General features: G+C 52.6%; 10 protein-coding genes across 10 annotated transcripts; 8 read left to right on the top strand and 2 right to left on the bottom strand.

Annotated features, from left to right (window-relative positions):
- Positions 1 to 16: 16 nt before the first annotated feature.
- Positions 17 to 846, bottom strand: P168DRAFT_291375 (uncharacterized protein). Its single transcript, XM_024837402.1, has 2 exons — positions 104 to 846; positions 17 to 42 (listed from the first exon to the last, which is right to left on the bottom strand). Exon 1 carries the CDS (start codon positions 429 to 431, stop codon positions 243 to 245), a length of 189 nt encoding a protein of 62 aa, XP_024691833.1. The 5' UTR covers positions 432 to 846; the 3' UTR covers positions 17 to 42; positions 104 to 242.
- A 1,248-nt stretch (positions 847 to 2,094) lies between these two features.
- On the top strand, positions 2,095 to 4,725 carry P168DRAFT_291373 (putative C6 transcription factor). The gene is made up of 6 exons (XM_024837401.1): positions 2,095 to 2,299; positions 2,359 to 2,471; positions 2,543 to 2,622; positions 2,680 to 3,329; positions 3,402 to 4,156; positions 4,213 to 4,725. The coding sequence occupies exons 1-6, from the start codon at positions 2,201 to 2,203 to the stop codon at positions 4,466 to 4,468; spliced, it is 1,953 nt and encodes a 650-aa protein (XP_024691832.1). The 5' UTR covers positions 2,095 to 2,200; the 3' UTR covers positions 4,469 to 4,725.
- A 437-nt stretch (positions 4,726 to 5,162) lies between these two features.
- On the top strand, positions 5,163 to 7,293 carry P168DRAFT_179934 (MFS general substrate transporter). The gene is made up of 4 exons (XM_024832944.1): positions 5,163 to 5,443; positions 5,506 to 6,707; positions 6,788 to 6,892; positions 6,969 to 7,293. The coding sequence occupies exons 1-4, from the start codon at positions 5,374 to 5,376 to the stop codon at positions 7,215 to 7,217; spliced, it is 1,626 nt and encodes a 541-aa protein (XP_024691831.1). The 5' UTR covers positions 5,163 to 5,373; the 3' UTR covers positions 7,218 to 7,293.
- A 1,121-nt stretch (positions 7,294 to 8,414) lies between these two features.
- On the bottom strand, positions 8,415 to 9,250 carry med7 (mediator complex subunit MED7; the record flags this gene model as incomplete). Its single annotated transcript, XM_024840310.1, has 2 exons — positions 8,415 to 8,924; positions 8,990 to 9,250. The coding sequence occupies 2 exons, from the start codon at positions 9,248 to 9,250 to the stop codon at positions 8,415 to 8,417; spliced, it is 771 nt and encodes a 256-aa protein (XP_024691830.1).
- Positions 9,251 to 9,512: 262 nt separating this feature from the next.
- P168DRAFT_291369 (phosphatase PAP2 family protein) lies at positions 9,513 to 11,018 on the top strand. Its single transcript, XM_024837400.1, has 4 exons — positions 9,513 to 9,750; positions 9,814 to 9,907; positions 9,967 to 10,306; positions 10,366 to 11,018. Exons 1-4 carry the CDS (start codon positions 9,640 to 9,642, stop codon positions 10,715 to 10,717), a joined length of 897 nt encoding a protein of 298 aa, XP_024691829.1. The 5' UTR covers positions 9,513 to 9,639; the 3' UTR covers positions 10,718 to 11,018.
- P168DRAFT_179926 (uncharacterized protein) lies at positions 10,849 to 11,325 on the top strand. Its single transcript, XM_024832943.1, has one exon. It carries the CDS (start codon positions 10,980 to 10,982, stop codon positions 11,232 to 11,234), a length of 255 nt encoding a protein of 84 aa, XP_024691828.1. The 5' UTR covers positions 10,849 to 10,979; the 3' UTR covers positions 11,235 to 11,325.
- Positions 11,326 to 12,104: 779 nt separating this feature from the next.
- P168DRAFT_291367 (fungal specific transcription factor domain-containing protein) lies at positions 12,105 to 13,264 on the top strand. The gene has a single exon (XM_024837399.1). The coding sequence runs from the start codon at positions 12,113 to 12,115 to the stop codon at positions 13,115 to 13,117; it is 1,005 nt and encodes a 334-aa protein (XP_024691827.1). The 5' UTR covers positions 12,105 to 12,112; the 3' UTR covers positions 13,118 to 13,264.
- Positions 13,265 to 13,503: 239 nt separating this feature from the next.
- On the top strand, positions 13,504 to 16,041 carry P168DRAFT_291366 (uncharacterized protein; the record flags this gene model as incomplete). Its single annotated transcript, XM_024837398.1, has 2 exons — positions 13,504 to 14,994; positions 15,066 to 16,041. Coding segments are annotated over exons 1-2 (1,970 nt in total), but the record flags the coding sequence as incomplete, so codon positions are not given.
- Positions 16,042 to 16,205: 164 nt separating this feature from the next.
- On the top strand, positions 16,206 to 17,694 carry P168DRAFT_179838 (F-actin-capping protein subunit alpha). The gene is made up of 7 exons (XM_024832942.1): positions 16,206 to 16,340; positions 16,399 to 16,417; positions 16,495 to 16,607; positions 16,674 to 16,763; positions 16,840 to 16,892; positions 16,954 to 17,091; positions 17,147 to 17,694. The coding sequence occupies exons 1-7, from the start codon at positions 16,284 to 16,286 to the stop codon at positions 17,553 to 17,555; spliced, it is 879 nt and encodes a 292-aa protein (XP_024691825.1). The 5' UTR covers positions 16,206 to 16,283; the 3' UTR covers positions 17,556 to 17,694.
- A 13-nt stretch (positions 17,695 to 17,707) lies between these two features.
- On the top strand, positions 17,708 to 18,688 carry P168DRAFT_291363 (PEX11 domain protein; the record flags this gene model as incomplete). The annotated part of the gene is made up of 3 exons (XM_024837397.1): positions 17,708 to 18,047; positions 18,141 to 18,332; positions 18,391 to 18,688. Exons 1-3 carry the CDS (start codon positions 17,834 to 17,836, stop codon positions 18,393 to 18,395), a joined length of 411 nt encoding a protein of 136 aa, XP_024691824.1. The 5' UTR covers positions 17,708 to 17,833.
- Between the last annotated feature and the right edge of the window lie 526 nt (positions 18,689 to 19,214).

Below are 19,214 nucleotides of genomic sequence, written 5' to 3'. Positions count from 1 at the left end.
CCTGATCGACTTCTTCATCCACCACCGTCGCATCACCATAAGGTAGGTCGTTAACTGCATACAATTACTTCATAATAACGACCACGAAAAGCTGACCATTAAGCATATTGAAGTGATCCCTCCATCCACCCACTACTACCTCCGCAGTCAGTCAGCCAGTCAATCGCAGACCACCCGCTATCGCAAGCCACCTACCTCACCTCTCAACCTCAAAATCGAACATCAACTCAAATAAACCTAAATCAATAAAATAAAATGGCAACCGGATCCACCCCCTCGCTGGTGAACTTCACCCTCCCGTCGTCAGGGTCCTCCGGATCATCAATCAGCAAACCGATCAAGACGGTGTCGAAGCCTTGCTTTGGGTGTGATTGTGGGGATGAGGAGTGTGATTGTTGTATTTGTACTGTTATGTAGGGGGTTCCCTGCATAGATTTTTACTCATGTGTGTATATTGGGGTAGATTTGGGGGATGGGGTTGGGAGGGATGAGATGGTTTGGGGTTAAGTGGGTGAGTGGGTGATTGATGATGATGATGATGTTGTTGTTGTTTGTGATATCCGTCTGGTGGACTTGATCGGTCAGACTTGTTAGGAATTTTTACGTTTTTATTGATTTATTTGATTTATTGAGGGATTGGATTGGTGTGACTTGATTTTGGATGGTATTTGATTGTTGTTCGCTTTTTACTTGCTGTTATGGTGTCTTTTGATGAGTGGTTACGGATGTACTATGTCCGGGTTGAGCGTGTGTATCCTAGCAAAGCTTGACTTGTCATTCCAGTAATTGGCTTGTTGGTTGGGTTGGGTTGGGCTTAAACAATGACATTATACGTGCTAGTCGTCTATAACCACAGAAAAAGAAAGCCATCCGGTCGTATTCACGGCCATCCCCATTCCTACCCATCGGAGATACCCGAACACGTCTTCAACATACTAGCCTCGTGTGATTTTCGCCCTCGTATGTGATTTAATCAAAGACCGGCATACACACGATAGTATGCACGCTGTTCGTCTGACTCGACAAGCGCGGTAGGGACCTCCTTGGTAGAAAGAGCAGATATCAGCATCGATCTCGCTCACTGCTTGCTGCACAGTTGAGATCTTGCTTGCGTGCGCCAGTAGCAATGCGCCGATCTCGGTAGCCACCGATCTGGCTGCATGGGGTGCTCATGTTGTGTTATGGGTCTCGTGGGGGTGGGATTACAGGTGATGCACCTGGACTGGAGGGGGATGATATCATGTCCGGGTTTGAGGGGTGCTGTCTTCGTATCTTGATGGTCTTGAGGTGGAGGGAGCTTGACTGTGCTTGATGAGTAGATCGTATTGACCCACTCGGGGAGATACTTGAACACGATGAGTGTATACTAGTATGAGTTGATAGTGGTACCCCGACGAGAGATGGGAAATGAGCGGTAGTCAAAACCAGGATCCATCCAAGGAACATCCCGCATACCCCGACCAACCTAGCCTGTAAACCTTAACCGACCAGCTGGAGGCTCGACCCAAGTGAAACAGACCGCAGCTTGTGTGGCGATCCAGTCTTACCTCTGTGGACGTTGGGACACATTACCTAATTATATCGGGTCGGGGAGAAGTTGCCCGACGCCGTCAGTGCTGCGTCGTCTTCACTGGCTCCATGGCTTATGACAAAGGTTGCACAGCTGCAACATCTTCTTTGTCTGAGATTGTGGAATGAGCGGTGTTCGTGTCAGAATCAGGGGGCCATGTGGTCCTGGTATGGATCGACGTGATGCTTATGATATCAGCCTCCGATATCGTCTGGTTCCATTCAGCTTTTCCCACTGCTCTGGAATCTGTCTGCCTAGCATTCCAAAGAACAACACAAAGGGATCTCCAAGAATCCCAGAAAAGCAAAAAAAAAAAAAAAAAAAAAACCATGCGCATGCTGACCGGAGCAGCAGTGAAGCTGCAAGTGAATCCACAGCCTTTATGGATCGAGGATGATCTCCGCTGACTAAGTGGCTGATTTCGCCCCCTCTGTTTGTCAGCGGCCTCGGAGTGGAATTTGATGTAATTAAGCATCCTTCGATCCCCGCCGTCGTCTCCGATTTGGTTCTATACTGTGTAGATGGCCGTTGCGACTTTTCCATACTAATCCTTAGCTCTTACTGAGGAGGGGTTGGCTGATTCCGCACTAAAACGCCAGGTTTCCCGTCTCGGCTTGTCGCAGATCTATCATGTATCCGTCCCCAACTTCCGGGGAGAATCCCGAAGACGACTCGCACTCATCCAGGAAGCGCATCGCGAGAGCATGTGATTCTTGCTACAAGAGAAAGGTACGGACAAATTGGTCTCTTTCGATAGAGAAGCGCACTGGAGTTCTGATTAGATCTAGATCAAATGCGACGCGGCTGTACCACAATGTAATTGGTGTAGCCACCACAATATCCCGTGTACCTTCACGAGAACAACCCATAGAAGACGCAAGGAGAAGATCCATGCCAATCCGTATGACCCACATTCCACGCGTTGATAATTGTGGATCTGCCGAGTATGATTGAACTGAACGGCTCTTTTAGCCAGCAGAAAACTTCGCGTTTGGCGGAGCGCATCGATCGCATAGAAAAGCTCCTGACCGATAATTTGCTGCGAGACTCCGGTATGTCACTAACCCCGAAACCTAATAACCCAGTACTCAATGACTCAATGGATGCAGTGCCTCGCGAGTCTCCAAATAGCTCGAACACCGAAAGCCCAGGCTTCGATCACCCGCCGAGTATCACCCCCATCGGCCCGTCTTCCGTCTCCTCGTCCGTGCCCCTTCACTTCGCCGGTCGAGAGCTGGGAGTCGTCAGTCTGATCACGGGAATTCCGTTCCTACTTCCTGAGGGCCAGCAATGGATCCAATCGAGAACCGGACAGCACATCGCCTTCGACAAGCTCAGTCCCGCCCGGCCACCATGGGAAAAGCAGCGAGCGATGAGCTCTAGTGCTCTGCTCATGGATCTCCACAAGGTGTTCGAGCTCCCAGAGCGGCACATCGTCGAGATCAATTTCGAAGCGTACTGCGGCTCCCTGATGATGCGGATCTTCCCCATCATCGACACGGCGTTGTTCCAGAAAACCATCACTACTGCGTACCGTCATCAGAATACCCCCTCGCCTATTGGCCAGGCCGCGACCAGGGCGTGTATCTTTGCTTTCCTTGCCTTTACCTCTCTCACACGCATTCCGGAATTCGACTCAATCCGCCAGCAGATATCCCCGGTGGACCCGGAAACTTTTGCCTTGAAGGCTCAGTATCTCATACCGCAGGTTCTGCAGGAGTCGGCGACGCTGGAAGGGTTACAGACGGTGGCGATGCTGGTAAGTTTACTCCATTTGCTCCATTTTGGGTGACTTTGATGCCCCGTAGGTGTAACATACTGACGTCTTCAGGCACTGTACGAACTCGTTTCTGGGAATCTGCAATCGGCCAACTATTACGGGTCACTCTCTGCCCGCATGATCTTCATGCTGGGCGCGCATACAACCACTTCCCAACAGAGTGTACTCTACCAAGACTCGGTCACGGATACGGACCCACGCGCACAACATCATCTTCGAAACATCTTCTGGCTGTGCTACACGATCGAGAAAGACGTGTCTCTGCGAACGGGCCAACCGCAGCTGTTCGTCCACGATAACTGCGACCTAACTCTACCACCCGGCTACGTGGAAAAACTCTACACCAGCTTGGAATACCACCACCACTCCCAAGAACTGCCCGAAAACCCCCTTTTCCCCGTCGATCTCCGCCTCAGCATCATCAAGGCGCGAGCGTGCAGTGCGCTATACTCGTTCAAGGCGCTCCAGAAGACGGACGCGGAGCTGCTGAAAGAGATCCGCGAGCTGGACGACGAGCTCGAGAAGTGGAGGGTCTCGGTGCCGTCCGAGTGGAGACCGACCCTGTCATTCTCGCACGAGACGCCGGATCCCAACGTCAGCATGCATTCCGTGATGCTCCGCTTGAACTACCATCTTTGCATGACCATCATCCACCAGGCCAGCAGTCGCTGCAAATCGTGGGCCAATGGACAGGGCGGCATGATGGAGGGGGTGAGCTCGAGCCTGGCCCTGTCGGTCGAAGCGAGTCGCTCCACGCTACTGTACCTCGAAGCGGCCGAACATGTCCTGGTTGATGGAATTTTCTGGTTTGCCGACCTCACCTACGTTTTGTGTGCAAAATGATTGACATAACTCTTCCCAGGACCCTCATTTTCTACCCCATGTCGGCGTTCCTCGCCATCTTCTGCAACATCCTCCAGAACCCGATCGACCCGCAAGCCACCAAAGACCTGGGTCTTTTGAGAACCGCGACCAGCATGATGGAACGGGTGTTCCTACGGCAAACGTGTTCCACGAACGAGGTTGTCCACATCAAGCTCGTGGCCGATTTCGTCACCGAGCTGTACAGACTGGCGAAGTGTGCCATTGAGAAGGCATGGCGCGAGCGTGCAGTTTGAAGCAGAGGTGCAATTGGTTGGGATGGAGACGAGAAGGGGGTTGTGATTTCCGGTGTTATGGGATAGTTTAATGAGATATGACGGGATGGATTCTTAGGCGCACGGCGTTGGAGTTTTTTTCAAAAAGGATGAGGGGTCGTCTGCATGGTCGATTGGGGCGTCAGATGTTTGACCATTGATTCCTTGGAGATACCACCACCTTTAGAAGTGAAGAAAAGCTATATAGAATATTCAATAACACTCATCTTTCTTTTACGTGGTAAGTTATGTTACTCGAAGGTCAGTAGTCTGATTTGGTCCTGCAGTACTATATATAGCAAACCTGCATGCGACCGTCCAAAACAAACAACCTTTACAGCCTTTCAAAAGCTCCCGAGGATCATCTCTAATCACCACCTTGTTCAGGGGAATTATTTGACCAGGCGGATGCAGGTGTCATATTCTGACAGAGACTTGACTCGTACACAGGAACTATCAATCTGACATATCGTCACTCATAGCCCTCCCCATCAAAAGAATGAATTGAATCTCCGATCGAAAAACAACAGACACCCCCTCGCACGCGCACTCCACACAAGCCGACCTTCATATCTGCCCTACTGTCCATGCGGAGACGAACGGCCCTTGCGTGTGTCATTGGAGCAAGGATCTGCGGAGAAGCCAGACTAACCCGGGGGCGGATTGACGCCTATTGGATCGTGAGGTCTCGTATCTGGGCTATCAATTGGGCTTCCCCACGGCGGTCTTTTATCCGCTCTGGCGAGTTGGGGTTGATCATAAAGATAGCAGTTTAGCTCTTCCGGGGGTGTTTTAAAGGGGACGGTTCTTGTCGGGGTGGATTGTCACTACGACCGCTACAGTTCACGAAAAAGGAATACGAAGAAAACAGTGCTAAACGGTGAAGGATGGAGCGCGATAACTCCCCAGACCAGGACGTCATTTCCTGTGCCCCAGGAACTGTGCTACTGGAGGATAGTAAGTGTATACTCGGCGTTTTCAATGTGGAAAAAGGAATGCGATAACTAAGTCTTGTCTAGGGACACGAGGAGACGAAATAGTCCTCTTCCCCACGCCATCCGAAGACCCCAACGACCCACTCAACTGGTCCTCAGGTCGCAAGTCCGTGAACCTAGGCCTCGTGTGCTTTTTCGTCCTCTGGACCTTCGTCGAGCTCGACATCGCCTTCACAGCCTGGGGCCCCTTGCAAAGCGAGCTAGGCTTCACAATCGACCAGCTCAACGCCGGAGCAGCAGTCAACTACGGCGGCCTAGCCATCGGGTGTATCTTCTTCGTGCCGTTGGTGCACAAGTACGGTCGTCGCCCGGTGTACATCGCGAGCACCACGCTGCAGTTCGCGTCTTGTATCTGGCAGGCGCGGACTAAGACGGTGGGGGACTTTATTGGGTGTAATCTTGTCTCGGGCGTGGGGAGCGCTATCAGTGAGATTATTGTGCAGATCACTATCGCTGATTTGTACTTTGTGCATCAGCATGCGACGATGAATGCGTATTTTGTGCTTTTTCAGTGCATTGGGACTTTTCTTGGCCCTGTTGCGGCTGGGTATATTATTATGTCGCAGGGATGGCGGTGGATGTGGTGGTGGTGTGTTATCTTCCTAGGTGTTACTCTGGTCTGCGTGATCCTCTTCTTCGAAGAGTCGAAATACGTCCCTGTTCTGAACAGCCAGGAAGTGACCCCATCTTCATCACGCGCACAAAACCACATCTCCGCAGGAAAAGACGGAGCAGAAATCCCACCAAAACTCACAGAAGACAACAGCACAGCCAACCCCAAAGAACCACCACCCCAAAACCACATCCCACGCCCCAACTCCTACCGCCAGCGCCTCGCCCTCTACACAAAAACCGACGAGTCCCTACTCCCCTACTTCCGACAACCCATCATCGCGCTCTTCGCCTTCCCCGCGGTGACCTACACGGCCATCACATACGGCACGACGCTCGCCTGGTTCGCCATTTTCACCTCCATCCAAGCCACGTATCTCATCGAGCCGCCATACAGCTTCGACGCGACAGGCGTGGGCCTCATGAACGTGGCCCCTTTCATCGGGGCCGTCGTGGGCTTCTTCCTCGGCGGGTATCTCAGCGATAGGATGATTGTGGTCTTGTCGAAGCGGAATGGGGGGATCTATGAGCCGGAGATGCGTCTTTGGTTGGCGCTGCCGGTGGCGGTTACCAATCCGGCGAGTTTGTTGATGTTGGGGCTTGGGCTTGCTTATGTATGTCTTTCCCCCCCCAGCAGCATCTTTGAAAGACGACGTTGCCCCTGTTGTAATGGGTCCGGCTAATACGGAAATAGGAATCACACTGGAGTGTCATAGCCGTAGGATACGGCATCTTCGGCTTCGGCTTCGCTGTGATCGGCGAGACGACGCTCTCCTACCTAATGGATAGCTACCAGGACGTGAGTTTCTCTTTCCTCCCTCATTTACTTCCCCTCCACCATTCAACAAACTAACCCAAAACCTTAAAACGAACAGATAATCGGCGACGCCCTCGTAGGCGTAATCTTCACGCGCAACATCCTCTCCGTAATCGTCCTCTTCGTGCTCACACCCTGGGTAAACGGCATGCACATGCAGAACACGCACATCCTGGTCGCAGTGCTATGCTTCGTGGTCCTGCTGCTGCCCGTGCCGCTGCTGCTGTGGGGGAAGAAGGCGCGTGTGTCGACGGCGAGCCGGTATAGGCGGATGGCGGCGAATCAGCCTACGCATCGGGCTGCTTGAGTGGTATTTTGTGAGTTGAATGTTGTTGTCTTTGGTTTTAGTAGGCGTTGGATGGCTTGTTGATAGTACAGTATATTTTACTTTGGTGGTTACTGCTTGGTAGTTTGGTTGAGTATACTGGTATTTGTATTTGCCCGAGTTGCTACGAAGATTTAAGAGCGTCGTAGATGACTAGGGTATGTATGTGGCAGGTCGGGACTCGGGTGTTTTGTGGGTTTTTTGTGGGTGTGGTGGATATTGGTAGCTCGGAGCCGGGAGTTGGTGGATTTTTGTGGGCTCGGGATGCAAGGATCAACAATATTGTTGACATGCTTCTGTAGTTGAATTTCGCGATTTTTATAGAGGGCAGGGGTTGGAATGTTCTTGTCGAGGTTCTTTGCGGCTTCTGGTTTCTGTTGACTGCTACATAGTGTCCATGTCCCCAGGGATAGTACGATACGAATGGAGGGAAGGTCTTTCGGGACTGCCATGTAGGCATTGATTGGATGGATCAACGAGCTTTGGACAATGTGTTCCATGAGATTATATTGCATCTTGCTAATTGATAATGGTTCATCTTGCAATTCCTGTAACTTTCAAGCCATTATTAGTAGACAATTCATCTTCCGATTAGACAAAACCACAAGAACAAGAATTGACATTGGATCAGATATATAGAGGTAAGAATGCATAAATATCACCACGGAGCACTGGTAGATGCTCTCAGATGGGGTTGAAACAAAGATAAAAGCAAATCATCATTGAATTGCAGGTAGGAAACCATATCAAAACACACGTACCATTTATTAGTAGGGGGGATTGGATTGGAATGTTAGCACCATGACCACTGTGCTCATGGATGACAAGCCATTGGCAGCGCCATCAAGCTGCGAGGGTCGAGAAGACCAGCTTCTCTGTCCTTTGGAGAAACAAGAGGGAAAGATTCCAGGGGAGCAGTTGGTGGGATTTTAAGCGCGGCGGATTAGCGCGTCATGTGACCCAACCGGAGAAACGGAAATTCCATAGTGCCGATTCCATTAACAAATGGAAATTATGCCGGGATTGAGACGGTTGATTGGATGGAAGACCGTCTGTTCTGTGTCCAGGCACTGCGTGGAGTGCAGATTCGAGTCGAATAGTGACCCGCGTGGAGTTGCAATCCAAACCCGGCCATATGGCACGTCTCGATGTAGGGTAAGAGGCTTTGCATGCAGTGTCTCAATTGGCGTCGTCCAACAGATCCCAGATTAGCTTCGAGTTGTCCTGCGGTGGCTTGGCGGCTGCTGTGGCCTTCCTGGTCTCTTCGTCGACAGTAGCATCCACGTCGATTCCTTGGGCCTTGAGTCGGTCCAGCGCACTCGTGACCTCGGCCTTGAGCTTGTCCATCTCTTGAATCTCCTCCCGGGTGCGACTCAGTTGTTCTTCCATCATTGTAATCAGGGACTCCCGGGCTTGGTGCGGCCGGTAAAGGTTCAACAGGTGATGCGCATTGACGAACAAGTTGCGCAGGTCCTCCACTTTGGACTCGTATTGCTCAGGCGTGACCGAGAGTACGCCGACAAACTCGAGGAAGTTGAGAAGGAGGGACTTGCTGATTTTGAGGAGGTAGTGGGCGTGGTTCAACGGTCGCGCTGGTTCGGAAGACGGTTCGCGGTCGGCTTCCCCGCCGGAAGAGGGGTAAAGCTGGGTGATGCCTTGGTCTTTTAACTCGGGGAGGGCGGTTGAAAGCTGCAGCGCTCGGTTGTAAGCAAACGTGGGGAGGAGTGTAGCAGTGCGAGATCTTGAGTACTCACATTTTGGACCTCTCCGAAAACACTGTATTGTCCTGACGTAGGAATGTCGGGAGGCACGAGGAGACGCAGCTCTGGGGGGAGGTCCAGCGAGCGCAATTCCGTAGCGGTCCACTTATTCTTCTGTGGTTTCCCATCCTCGCCCTTAGACGCTTCTTTCTTGATCTGTTCCAGCTTTTTGAGGTTGTCTGGCGTGAAATGTTTCCATAACGGAGGTGGTGGAGCAAAGGCCGTGGTCAGCGCTCGCTGCTGTCCGTCGGCCATGGCGTTGGCCGGTAGATTGGAAAACGAATGGAGTTTTTACCGGACCGGATACCCTCTCTGACGGTATACGACGGAATGACGCGTTGTCAGGAGAAAGATTGCATATGGTCAGGTACGACAGTGCACATCAGAATGAGCAGATCCATGGTGTTGAACTGGACCGTGCGCCAAGGCGGCGAGAGAGTCGGGATTGGTCTGGAATGTTTTCGAGCTTTGCCCGTCTGGGAATTCCGCTTCGTGACCAGTTCGTCTGATCCCAACCTAGTGATTCTTGCGCCTCGTCCAGTCTGTCCTCTTTCTCCTCTTTGCATGATGTCGCGTTGTGTCTGATTTCATTTCGGACTTCTTTTTATTATTTATTTTTGTCCTCGGCTTAATACAGTTACGATATGCGATCCAGCCAGCCCGGAGTTCCTGGGGTGTTGGCCCGCTTCTACCAGCGGGCCTCCCCGGTAATGGACTTTGTGGCCTTAGCGGTCATCTGGGGGAGTTCAGTTCTGGTAAGCAACTTGGTATATGTTAGTGGTCGAGATGAGAATCTGACAACCGCCATATGGGTGTAGGTCCAAAAAACGTTGAAACCTTCTCCTCGCTTGTTCATGCTAGACGACAAGGATATTCAACACCCTTTAACTTCCCATGAAAGGGTGACCGTACGTAAGTGGTTCTTCCTTCTATACTGTTCAGGATCAGAAACTGATATTGAGCGTTTGTAGAACTATCCATGATCTACGCCGGCCTGATTCCTCTCCTCACTATCATCGCCTGGGCCGCCCTGACCCGCCCCAGTCGCTATCAGATCCAAGTGACGCTGCTTGGCCTTTTCACGTCGCTGATGCTGTCCTCGCTCCTCACGGATATCATCAAGAACTCGGTTGGACGCCCTCGTCCGGATTTGATCGCGCGCTGTCTCCCTCAAAAAGGCACCCCGGGGGATGTCTGGGTCTCGTTGTCTGTGTGCACCCAGGAGAATAAGGGCATGTTACTGGATGGTTTCAGAAGTTTCCCCAGTGGCCATAGCAGTTTCTCGTTTAGCGGACTGGGGTACTTTTCGTTGTGAGTTTCATAGTCGCAGCAGTGCTTGTATAGACCAGGTCGCTGACTGCTGCTTTCAGCTTCCTCGCCGGTCAAATGCGCGTTTTCCGGCCGAGATCCGACCTCTGCCGCTGTCTGCTGGCCTTCATGCCACTGTTTGGCGCGTTCTTGATTGGACTTTCCCGCCTGGCTGATTACAGACATGACATATACGACGTGACCACCGGCTCCCTTCTGGGACTGGGCGTCGCCTATTTCACCTACCGGCGGTTCTATCCCTCTCTGGGATCCGTCATGTGCGATGTGACCAAAGACCGCGATGAGGACCTGAGCACATCCGGCTTTTCGAAACTTCCCGATGACGAGGAGCAGCAGATCCGCGACGTGGAGGAGTATCAACTGGACGAGACGTCTTCGTCTCACTCGCCGTAAATGGCCGCTCTTTCCCCCGGCTTTATGATACCCTTTTTGCGGTTCTCATTTGGCATTCATTCGATTCTCTCTTGGCCTAGCTTACCGTTTATCATGTATTGGTGGCTCCGATGCCTGGCTATTTCTTCAACTATAGCTTTTTTTGTCTATTTGTATATATAATGTCGTTTCGCCTTCCGGTCTCTCATTTGACATGGAGTCACGAGCTCAATTCTGACATATACTGTTTCTATAATTATCTATTGAGAATCTTCGCGAAGCCATGGGAAGCCGGTGCACTCATTTCGCTGTGTGGTCTACGCTGTCTTTTCCTGCTCTTTGCCGCGATAATATCATGAATTTTCGCCCCGTAGTTGATTGCATGCCTGAGGCACGAATAATGACAGGCGGCGATTGGCGGGCACGATGGAGACGAGACTTTGGGCGATTCTCCACCGGCCTCCCTTATCGATTGACCCCGTCCGCAAAGACAGTAGGTTCAAGAGCCCAGAGGGTTTGCATAACCGACGCTCTCTGACCTACCTTCTGGGGATTCACTAGTCTTGCTACTTTACCGCAAACATTCACCGGCTCCGCTTTTCTATACCCCAGCCATTGCTGGCAGTCTCGCCCTCGATCCAGACCCGGTTACTGATATTGGCCGCGCCACCAGCAATTCCCACGTCAGAAGAGCAAACAATGTAAGAAAAACCAGCGGAAATGCCGCGCAAAAAACCCACAGAAAACACCAAGCCCATCAAAACCCGCAGCCGCGGCAGCTGCAAGGAATGCCGCGCGAGCCGGGTGCGCTGCGACACTAAGAAACCGGCGTGCACGCGGTGTCGCGAGCGGGGGCTGACATGCTCGACGGATCTTGTCCTCAAGTGGGAGTCGGACTTTGCGAGCCGCGGGTTGGCATTTGGTAGAGCGGGTGTTTGGAGGAAGGATGGCTCGAAGCTCTCCCCACCGGCTTCTTCTTCTACCTTGGGCGGGGACGAGCATGCGTGGTGTGCTTTGCCGCCTATAGAGAAGTGGGGGTTCGTGAATAGTGGAGTGGGGACGTTTGAGAGGCCGGATTGGGTCGATGTTGTTGCTTGTGAGGATGAGGATGAAGAGATCTTGACTGATATCCCAGATGCTATCGGGTTGGACCGACAGCCGCGGGGAGCTGTGCTTACACGGCTTCCTTCGCCGGCGCCTTCGTTGGCCTTGTTCCCCCAAGTTTCGGAGTCTTCTGGCCATCTTTTCGAGTACTATGTCCAGCAGGTGTGTCCGCGGACTACAGCCAGCTCAAAGCAACCGTCCCCGTTTGCGTCTATCATCCTGCCCTTCTCTCTATCTGCATCGTCGACGCTATTCTCGGCGATACAGGCCTTGGGTGCATGTCATCGCTCGCGGTTTGATGGCTCGTACAGAATGGTCGGGCTACGGCACAAGGCAGCCGCGCTGAAGGGTCTACGGCAGCGGCTCGCGACAGCGTCTACAGCAAGCTGGGCTACGGATCCGGAATTACTCGCTGTCATGGTGATGCTATGTCTGTATGAAATCGTGGACGACTGTTCCCAACAGTGGACGGTTCACCTAAAAGGCGCCAAGGATTTCATTCGCCTGCGGCGACGGCAGCAGCAAAAGACCTTGACGAAGACGCCTGATGCCCAAGACTCCGTGTCTACCTTTGCGGAGCTCTTCTTCGCCTTCCAGGACGTCATGGGCCGGACTGCGTGCGGGGAGGAAGTCCTCTTCGGAAGTGACTACTGGGCGGAGAGCGAGCGCACAATCGACCTGTGGATGGGGTGCAGTCCCGAACTAGCATCCATCTTATCCTACATAACAGAGCTCAGTCGTACACGACGACACCTAGACTCTGATTCAGCACGCGCGCAATTTTCCCTCCGAGCCGCCTCCCTGGGAACCAAACTAGAAACCCTAGTCCAGGAGGTCCCGAACGGCGAAGACCATACCCTCCAGTCCGCCGCGGAGATGAAACGCCTCGCAGCAGTCCTGTACCTACACTGCGCGCTCTGCGGTGCATCACCGACTACGCCACTAGTCGCCAGCTACGTTCGCCGCATCCTGAGACTCGTCTTCGACCTTCTCGACTCCGGATCGTTCGTCAGCATTACCTGGCCTGTTTTCGTCGCTGCCGTGGAGCTGGACCCCGCGCAGGACGAACTCTGGCCCGAAACTCCCCATCATGCCGCTGCGTACGGGCGTCCGCTCGTACTGCGTGCTTTGGCGGCTATGGCGGAGTCCAGTGTGTCTAATGTAGCACGCACTCGCGCCGTAGTTGCTAAGGTGTGGCAGGCTCGCGATGGGGATATGACCAAGGGCCCTCCACTGGATGCGTCGGGGGTGAGTGCGAACTGTAATGATTGGGAGTGGTATGTGGCGCCGATTAGCACGGCGATGAGTTTGGCATGATCATTTATGGGAGAGCGTTTGATTCTGGTTCACAGCCATCATATTGGTTTTATTGGTTACTGTTTCGGGAGTTATGGAATTGGGTTCAGCGTGTGTTTTACATGATTTCTAATATAGTGTCTTTGAGAGACCAGACTTTAATGCCCATTGAATTTTATAAGTTCTCACACAAACTGAGTCGAGATATACGTTGAGGACTCGATGGTGTACATGACGTTGTCTGCACACCACGTGATCTGAACAGCCACTAAACCCGAATTAGAAAGAGGTGGTGCATCTGACCAATCAGCAGCGCAGGCGGGGCACGGCGGGCGTGATTTGCCGAATCCGACGTCAGTGACGATCGGCCTCACATCCATTTCTTATCAACTCGATCCTCTTCATTCTTCCTTCATTCTTGTCATTATCTTGATACCTTTGTTTTTTCCCATCTTCAAAGAGATCTCAACCCCTGTTCCGAAACAATAATTCCGTTCTGGTACTATCAATTGTCTGATTCGGTTTCTATCTTGAGCACAAATTGCAACCCTTCTCGGGACTTTCCCATACTACGTCCGGCCTCAGCGCGTATCCACTCCCCATCACGACACGAACATTTTCCATCAACGGCCCTGCAGGATCAGGTGTCATCATGTTGTGAACTTGTCTGTTTCATATATTGACACGTCAGATTGGTCATTAATCTTACAATTATGTCGCCATTTACTACTTCTTCCAGCGTGTCGCACAGCCTCCCCAGCGTGCCACTCGCCAGCAAGTTGAGCGAGCAGCTATCGCAGCGGAGGGACCTAAATGACTCGGGAACCACTTATAATAATGTGACCGGGAAGAACAGTTTACTCGGACCTCCATTGCGCCCGTCACCCAAGTCACGATCTCTATCCGACGCTTCAAAACCCACTTCCCGCTCCACCTCCAAATCCGACGACAGTCGGCCTTCCAGCAAAGATGACATCTCCCTGTCATCCGTCCCCGAGACCCCGCGACGGCCATCCCTAAACCAAGAATTACAACTCCACCTACCCGCGAAGCCCACAACGCCATCCTCGGTGTCCAGCCAAGCCCCCTTATCCCCGAAGCTCGACTCTTCTCAGATCTACGGCTCGCCAGGATCAGTCCTTCCCCGTCGCTCGCGGGGATTGGATTTTTCGCGTGCCTGCACCAACCTCCATCACTCGACTCTTGCAGAGTCCTCTCCAGATTCTTCTCCGATCATCGGCGGGCGCGGTGTGCAGATCCCACAACGCCGCGGCTCCATCGGCTCCACCTCAGTTCATCCGTTCTCTACCTCCGGACCCGCGGATCGGGCCACGGTATCCAGTTCCGTCTCGAGCGTCAATATGATAGAATCCGACACCAGTAGCAGTGAGGACGAAGAGGACGAGGCTATGATGGGAGATAGGGACGACATGATGATCACCAATACCCCGCAGGCAAACAAAATGAGTCACGGAATGAGTCCTTTTGCGCCTGGTGGGGTCTCTAGCCCTGGAAATGACTGGATGGGGGGATACTCCCAAGCGGCGACCAGTCTGATGAGCTTTCAGCGAGCCCGAATTCGCAGCAAAGGGGCCCGTAGTAGGCACAGCTCCAGCAGCGCCAGTGGCAATAGCTCGAAGCCTAGTCCTGGCCCGCTGTCCCCGCCGGTGATGAAGAGCATTGAAAACCCGGGTAATGGGTATTTTGGAAGCCGAACTGGGGCGGCCGCTACGCGGAGGGAAAGTTTGAGCTTCGGTGCGCGGGAACTTCGCTTGTCGGACTTTAGTGACGAGGGTGAGGGCCGCGCTGGGCGTGGTCACAGCCCAACTACCTCCAACTCCGAGGGCGGGTACCTTGGGGTCATTCGCCGCGCTGTGACGCGACGTGGGAGTTTATTGGTATGCTCCATCCTATTTACTTTCGTCTCTTAGTCGTCTTGGCCTGAACCGGTCTCTAACCCTTTATACAGCCAAAGACAAAGACGTTCGCGCGGATACGAGCTGCATTAATGGAGGAAAGCGCTCCCGTTGACAGCGACTCCAAGCGTGAAGCCGAGGTTATTCGACAAGTCCGCGAGAGCGAACCGGGCATTCCGCAGACGTCGCCGGAGATGACAGCCCACGATTATGTATCGCCTGGCGGGAGCGTGGCTCACCCCGTCGATCTGCCCGGAAAGGCTCCTTCCCACGACGAGCCGAATTTCAGCGAGCAAGCGCATCGAAACTCCGCCGGGGCTGATTTCTGGAACAATTTCGACGAACGTTACCGCACGCCACCGCCCTCGTTCCGGCAAGCCGCCGCATCGTCTGTGTCGGAAGACGAGCTGGCGATGGACTTCACGCCGTCTGCCAGAGCCGGATCCTCCGCTGGAGAGTTTGCCAAACCCGGAGAGAGACCGTACTCACGGGGTTCTACGCCCCTGCAGAGCCATTCCGCCGCCGTTGCGGAGATCAAGCGAAAGCGACGACGGGAAGACGACTTCGACCCCAACCTATTTAAACGTCGCGCGGTGTCGCCAAGCATGAGCGCGCAGAGCAGTCCCATCATGCCGAACTCGCCCGCGGTGAAAGATTACAGCTCCAACATTTGGGGACCGCCGCCCAAATCAAACCTGGGATCGCTATTCGCGGATCATCCACAGCCAGACCACGGGTCTCGGAACGCGCCGACCACACCTCACACGGGGACCTTGAAGCGCGTGGGATTGCAGGGGATGACGGAGACCAATGACGGCCTGATGAATATGAGTATTGAGTAGGCATTGCATGGGTGGTAGGATTTCAGTTTGTCACCGCTTTTCGATGTTGTTCTTTTTTTAGCGTGCACATTCATGGATAGGGTATATTGATGGTGTTTGTCACTTGGCGTCTGGGAGATGCTTGAGCGTTGTGGGATATCTGTATTCGAACTAGCTAAGCGTATGATATGAACCTGCTACATCACAGATTTATACAGAAATGTAGTCTACAATGCAATTGGATGTACAATCTACATACAGATGGCCGGACACGTGCCGCGCTTATCGCGCTAGGCGGGCGCTGTTGACACCGGGGAAGCCATCCGTTTCAGGCATCATCCCCCACTTCTCCAAGTTGAACCTATTCATTCTCTAATCTATTCACAAGCGGCACATCCTACTTATTTAAATAATCTATCTAAATCCGTTCCCACCGATCGCATCGCCCCCATGGACCACACCGTTGAGATCGCATCCTCGTTCATCGAGGGTGCCCCGCCCGGCGAGGTACGTATAGCTTGCTCTCAGGGGATCATCCTAGCTCGACCGTACTGACCTTGTCCAGCTCGGCGATGTCGTTGCTGGTATGTTTATTTCTATCTCAACTCTCTCAAAGCTCCAACATTCCTTATAGAATGCTAACATGTAACGATTACGACAGACATCAAAGCCCTGACCGAAAGCGACGACATCATCCCCTCCCTGGCCCCCGCTTTCGAACGATACAACCACAAACAGCTGACGACTGTCCGACTGCCCGGTGCGAGTCAGGAGGTACTTACCTACACAACTACATGATTCTGGAAGACAATGGTGGATGGTGATGCTGACGAGTGGAAGGTCATTGTGAGCGAATTCAACCGGCTGGAAGACGGTCGGTACTTTGACGTTGAGAGTCAGACGTCTTTTGAGGTGGACCATGTTACGCAGGTGAGAGAAACAATCAGGAATGAGTATTGTGGAGTGAAATGGGATGGGATGGGCTGATAAAGGTATTGTTGGATAGGAAGCGACTGGATCGCAGACGTACGGGCTGGAATCGCAGAATGCCGATTTGATGTGAGTTGGCCCAAGCTACGACGATACAGGAGGAACGGAATGTGTGCTGATAGATGGACAGTAAATCCCTCCTCAAAGCGATGGGTAACCATGCGCGCGAGCACTACCGGAGTTGCTCGTACGGGGTGTACCCGATCGAGAACGACTCCGCCATTGCCATTGTCCTTGTCGCGAACCGCTACTCTCCGAACAACTTCTGGTAGGCTCACAGTTGTCAAAACCCTTTTGCAACTACATACTGATGAATGGGGTAGGAACGGACGATTCCGCTCCGTCTACACCGTGCCCGTGTCCGAGCCGACAACCGTGACGGGCCAGATCCAGGTGGACGTGCACTACTACGAGGACGGCAACGTATCGCTCAACACGCACAAGCCGGTGCATGCGTCCGTGCCGTCGTTGTCGGCGGAGGGCATCATGTCGCGGATTGGGGCGGCGGAGCGCGACTACCAGGAGCAGCTGAACCGGGCGTTTGTGCAGATGGCGGAGGGGGCGTTCAAGGGACTGCGACGACAGCTGCCGGTTACGCGACAGAAGGTCGAGTGGGAGAAGGTTGGGGGTACCGACTGGGACAGGATATTGCCGGGGGGCGGTGATTTTAGTTCTCCTTGGGATATTACACTGTCAACGTCTGCGAGGTCAGGCGATAGATATACATACTAGTATGGATACGGGGTACTCCGTAACGAAGCCCTTGCAGGGGAAGCGTGCAGACTGCAGACTGCAGAACCTCGGGAGTGAGGCTGATCCTAATCTAGTACATACACGAAACGGGGGGTCCACACCGCTCCTTAATCAACACCTTTCATCCGTAACTACAGGGTACTCCGGATCCTAGTATTTGCACTCCCATCAGCATATTAACTCCTTCTATCAACCCAACCAAGGAAAAAACGAAGACAGACAAACAGAAAGCAAGTCAATCAATCAACCCCACGAAAATGGCCACAGCCACAGCACCCAAACCCACCAGTCCCAAAGTCCACCAGGGGCGACCGCCCCTGATCCAGAAATTCTCCACCTTCACACGCACAGCCGCAGGGCTCGAAAAGACCCTCCGTCTCATCAACGCCACCTGCCAGATCGCGGGTGCTTTATCGGGTGATGTCGTGACTGCTTCGCGGTGGGGGGCTGCGAGGGGGCAGTTGGCTTTGAGTTAGTATTTTCCTCCGTCTTACGTGTATTGATTATGTATTGGGATAATGTATAGTTATTTATATAAGATTAATATATTAATGTGTGATGTAGCAAGACGATACTTCCGCTTCTTCAACGTCATTGACTGTTTCGCTCGCGTGGCGGGTCTTCTCTCGGGAGACGGTGAGGCTGGGTCAGTGATGGCCTTGTTGGAGCTGGCGCGATGGACTTGTTTGGGGATGTATTTGTTGTTGGAGGATATCACTATTGTATGTGTTTTCCCCATCCTTTTCTTATTAATCTCCTTTTGTATTACTTATATTACTTTTATTATCATGGATAAAAGTATGATGGTAACTAACCTGACACAGCTCCACGCAACCAACATCTACCCGGTCTCATGGAACGCGCGCGTCACAACCGAGGCCTACCGGTTCTGGTTCTGCGGGCTCGCATTGTCTGTGTTAGGGTGTGTATGGGGTGTCTTACTTGGAATGATTACTTCTCCCTCCTCGTCTTCGTCTTCTAATAATAAGGTATCCTCCAATGGAGGGTCCGAGAAGAAGCCCGAAAAGGAAAAAGGGCCTGTGGCGCAGTTGCCAAGATCGGTGCTTGTCAAGAGGATTATCGTCGATGGATGCGATTTGTTGATTCCGGGGGCGTTTCTGGGGTGGATTGGCGTTGGGGAGTTGGGCGTGGGCGTTGCGATGTTGGTGAGTACGCTTGTTGCGGGGGGGGATTTGTGGGTTAGTGTTACTTCTACTTAGTATCTCTATATTTATAGAGATAGATGTTTATACTGTGAGTGGGTATAGACTTGCAAGTGAAATGAGTCTGGTCAGTACACATTGTTCAAGATCAGTGCTGTCTACTCCGTAGCATCCCTCCATATTAGTACAGCCTTGTGCGGGGATGAGGATGACACCCTTGACTGTTGAATCCGAGAGTCTGAGAGCAGCGTCCGAGAGCAGCACAGACTCAACCCTAGCCTTGTCCTGGTCAATGAGTTATATAGTGTAGGAATCATCGTATGACTTCCAGACTCAGAACAGAGATAGATGACATCATGACATCCCCATCCATGGTAACCCCCCAACCCATGGTAACCACCAAACCAAACCACAGCCCCCAACCACCAATCCTAAACAGTAAATTAAATGTGTTAAAAAAAGCCAGAAAATTTGG

The sequence above is a fragment of the Aspergillus campestris genome (genome assembly GCF_002847485.1).
Source record: "Aspergillus campestris IBT 28561 chromosome Unknown P168scaffold_8, whole genome shotgun sequence".
NCBI classification, from domain to species: Eukaryota; Fungi; Ascomycota; class Eurotiomycetes; order Eurotiales; family Aspergillaceae; genus Aspergillus; species Aspergillus campestris.
Note: the sequence above shows the minus strand (reverse complement) of the source record. Positions and strands in the feature narration are given on the sequence as shown.

Bases quoted from the DNA above. Each gene is read 5' to 3' on its own strand.
- P168DRAFT_291375 (XM_024837402.1), bottom strand. From the start codon at position 431: ATGCAGGGAACCCCCTACATAACAGTACAAATACAACAATCACACTCC.
- P168DRAFT_291373 (XM_024837401.1), top strand. From the start codon at position 2,201: ATGTATCCGTCCCCAACTTCCGGGGAGAATCCCGAAGACGACTCGCAC. The intron at 2,472-2,542 runs GTATGACCCACA...CGGCTCTTTTAG, and splicing joins GAGAAGATCCATGCCAATCC to CCAGCAGAAAACTTCGCGTT. The intron at 2,623-2,679 runs GTATGTCACTAA...CAATGGATGCAG, and splicing joins TAATTTGCTGCGAGACTCCG to TGCCTCGCGAGTCTCCAAAT.
- P168DRAFT_179934 (XM_024832944.1), top strand. From the start codon at position 5,374: ATGGAGCGCGATAACTCCCCAGACCAGGACGTCATTTCCTGTGCCCCA. The intron at 5,444-5,505 runs GTAAGTGTATAC...AGTCTTGTCTAG, and splicing joins AACTGTGCTACTGGAGGATA to GGACACGAGGAGACGAAATA. The intron at 6,708-6,787 runs GTATGTCTTTCC...ATACGGAAATAG, and splicing joins TGGGGCTTGGGCTTGCTTAT to GAATCACACTGGAGTGTCAT.
- P168DRAFT_291369 (XM_024837400.1), top strand. From the start codon at position 9,640: ATGCGATCCAGCCAGCCCGGAGTTCCTGGGGTGTTGGCCCGCTTCTAC. The intron at 9,751-9,813 runs GTAAGCAACTTG...ATATGGGTGTAG, and splicing joins TCTGGGGGAGTTCAGTTCTG to GTCCAAAAAACGTTGAAACC. The intron at 10,307-10,365 runs GTGAGTTTCATA...TGCTGCTTTCAG, and splicing joins GGACTGGGGTACTTTTCGTT to CTTCCTCGCCGGTCAAATGC.
- P168DRAFT_179926 (XM_024832943.1), top strand. From the start codon at position 10,980: ATGGGAAGCCGGTGCACTCATTTCGCTGTGTGGTCTACGCTGTCTTTT.
- P168DRAFT_291367 (XM_024837399.1), top strand. From the start codon at position 12,113: ATGGTCGGGCTACGGCACAAGGCAGCCGCGCTGAAGGGTCTACGGCAG.
- P168DRAFT_179838 (XM_024832942.1), top strand. From the start codon at position 16,284: ATGGACCACACCGTTGAGATCGCATCCTCGTTCATCGAGGGTGCCCCG. The intron at 16,608-16,673 runs GTACTTACCTAC...GACGAGTGGAAG, and splicing joins TGCCCGGTGCGAGTCAGGAG to GTCATTGTGAGCGAATTCAA. The intron at 16,893-16,953 runs GTGAGTTGGCCC...ATAGATGGACAG, and splicing joins TCGCAGAATGCCGATTTGAT to TAAATCCCTCCTCAAAGCGA.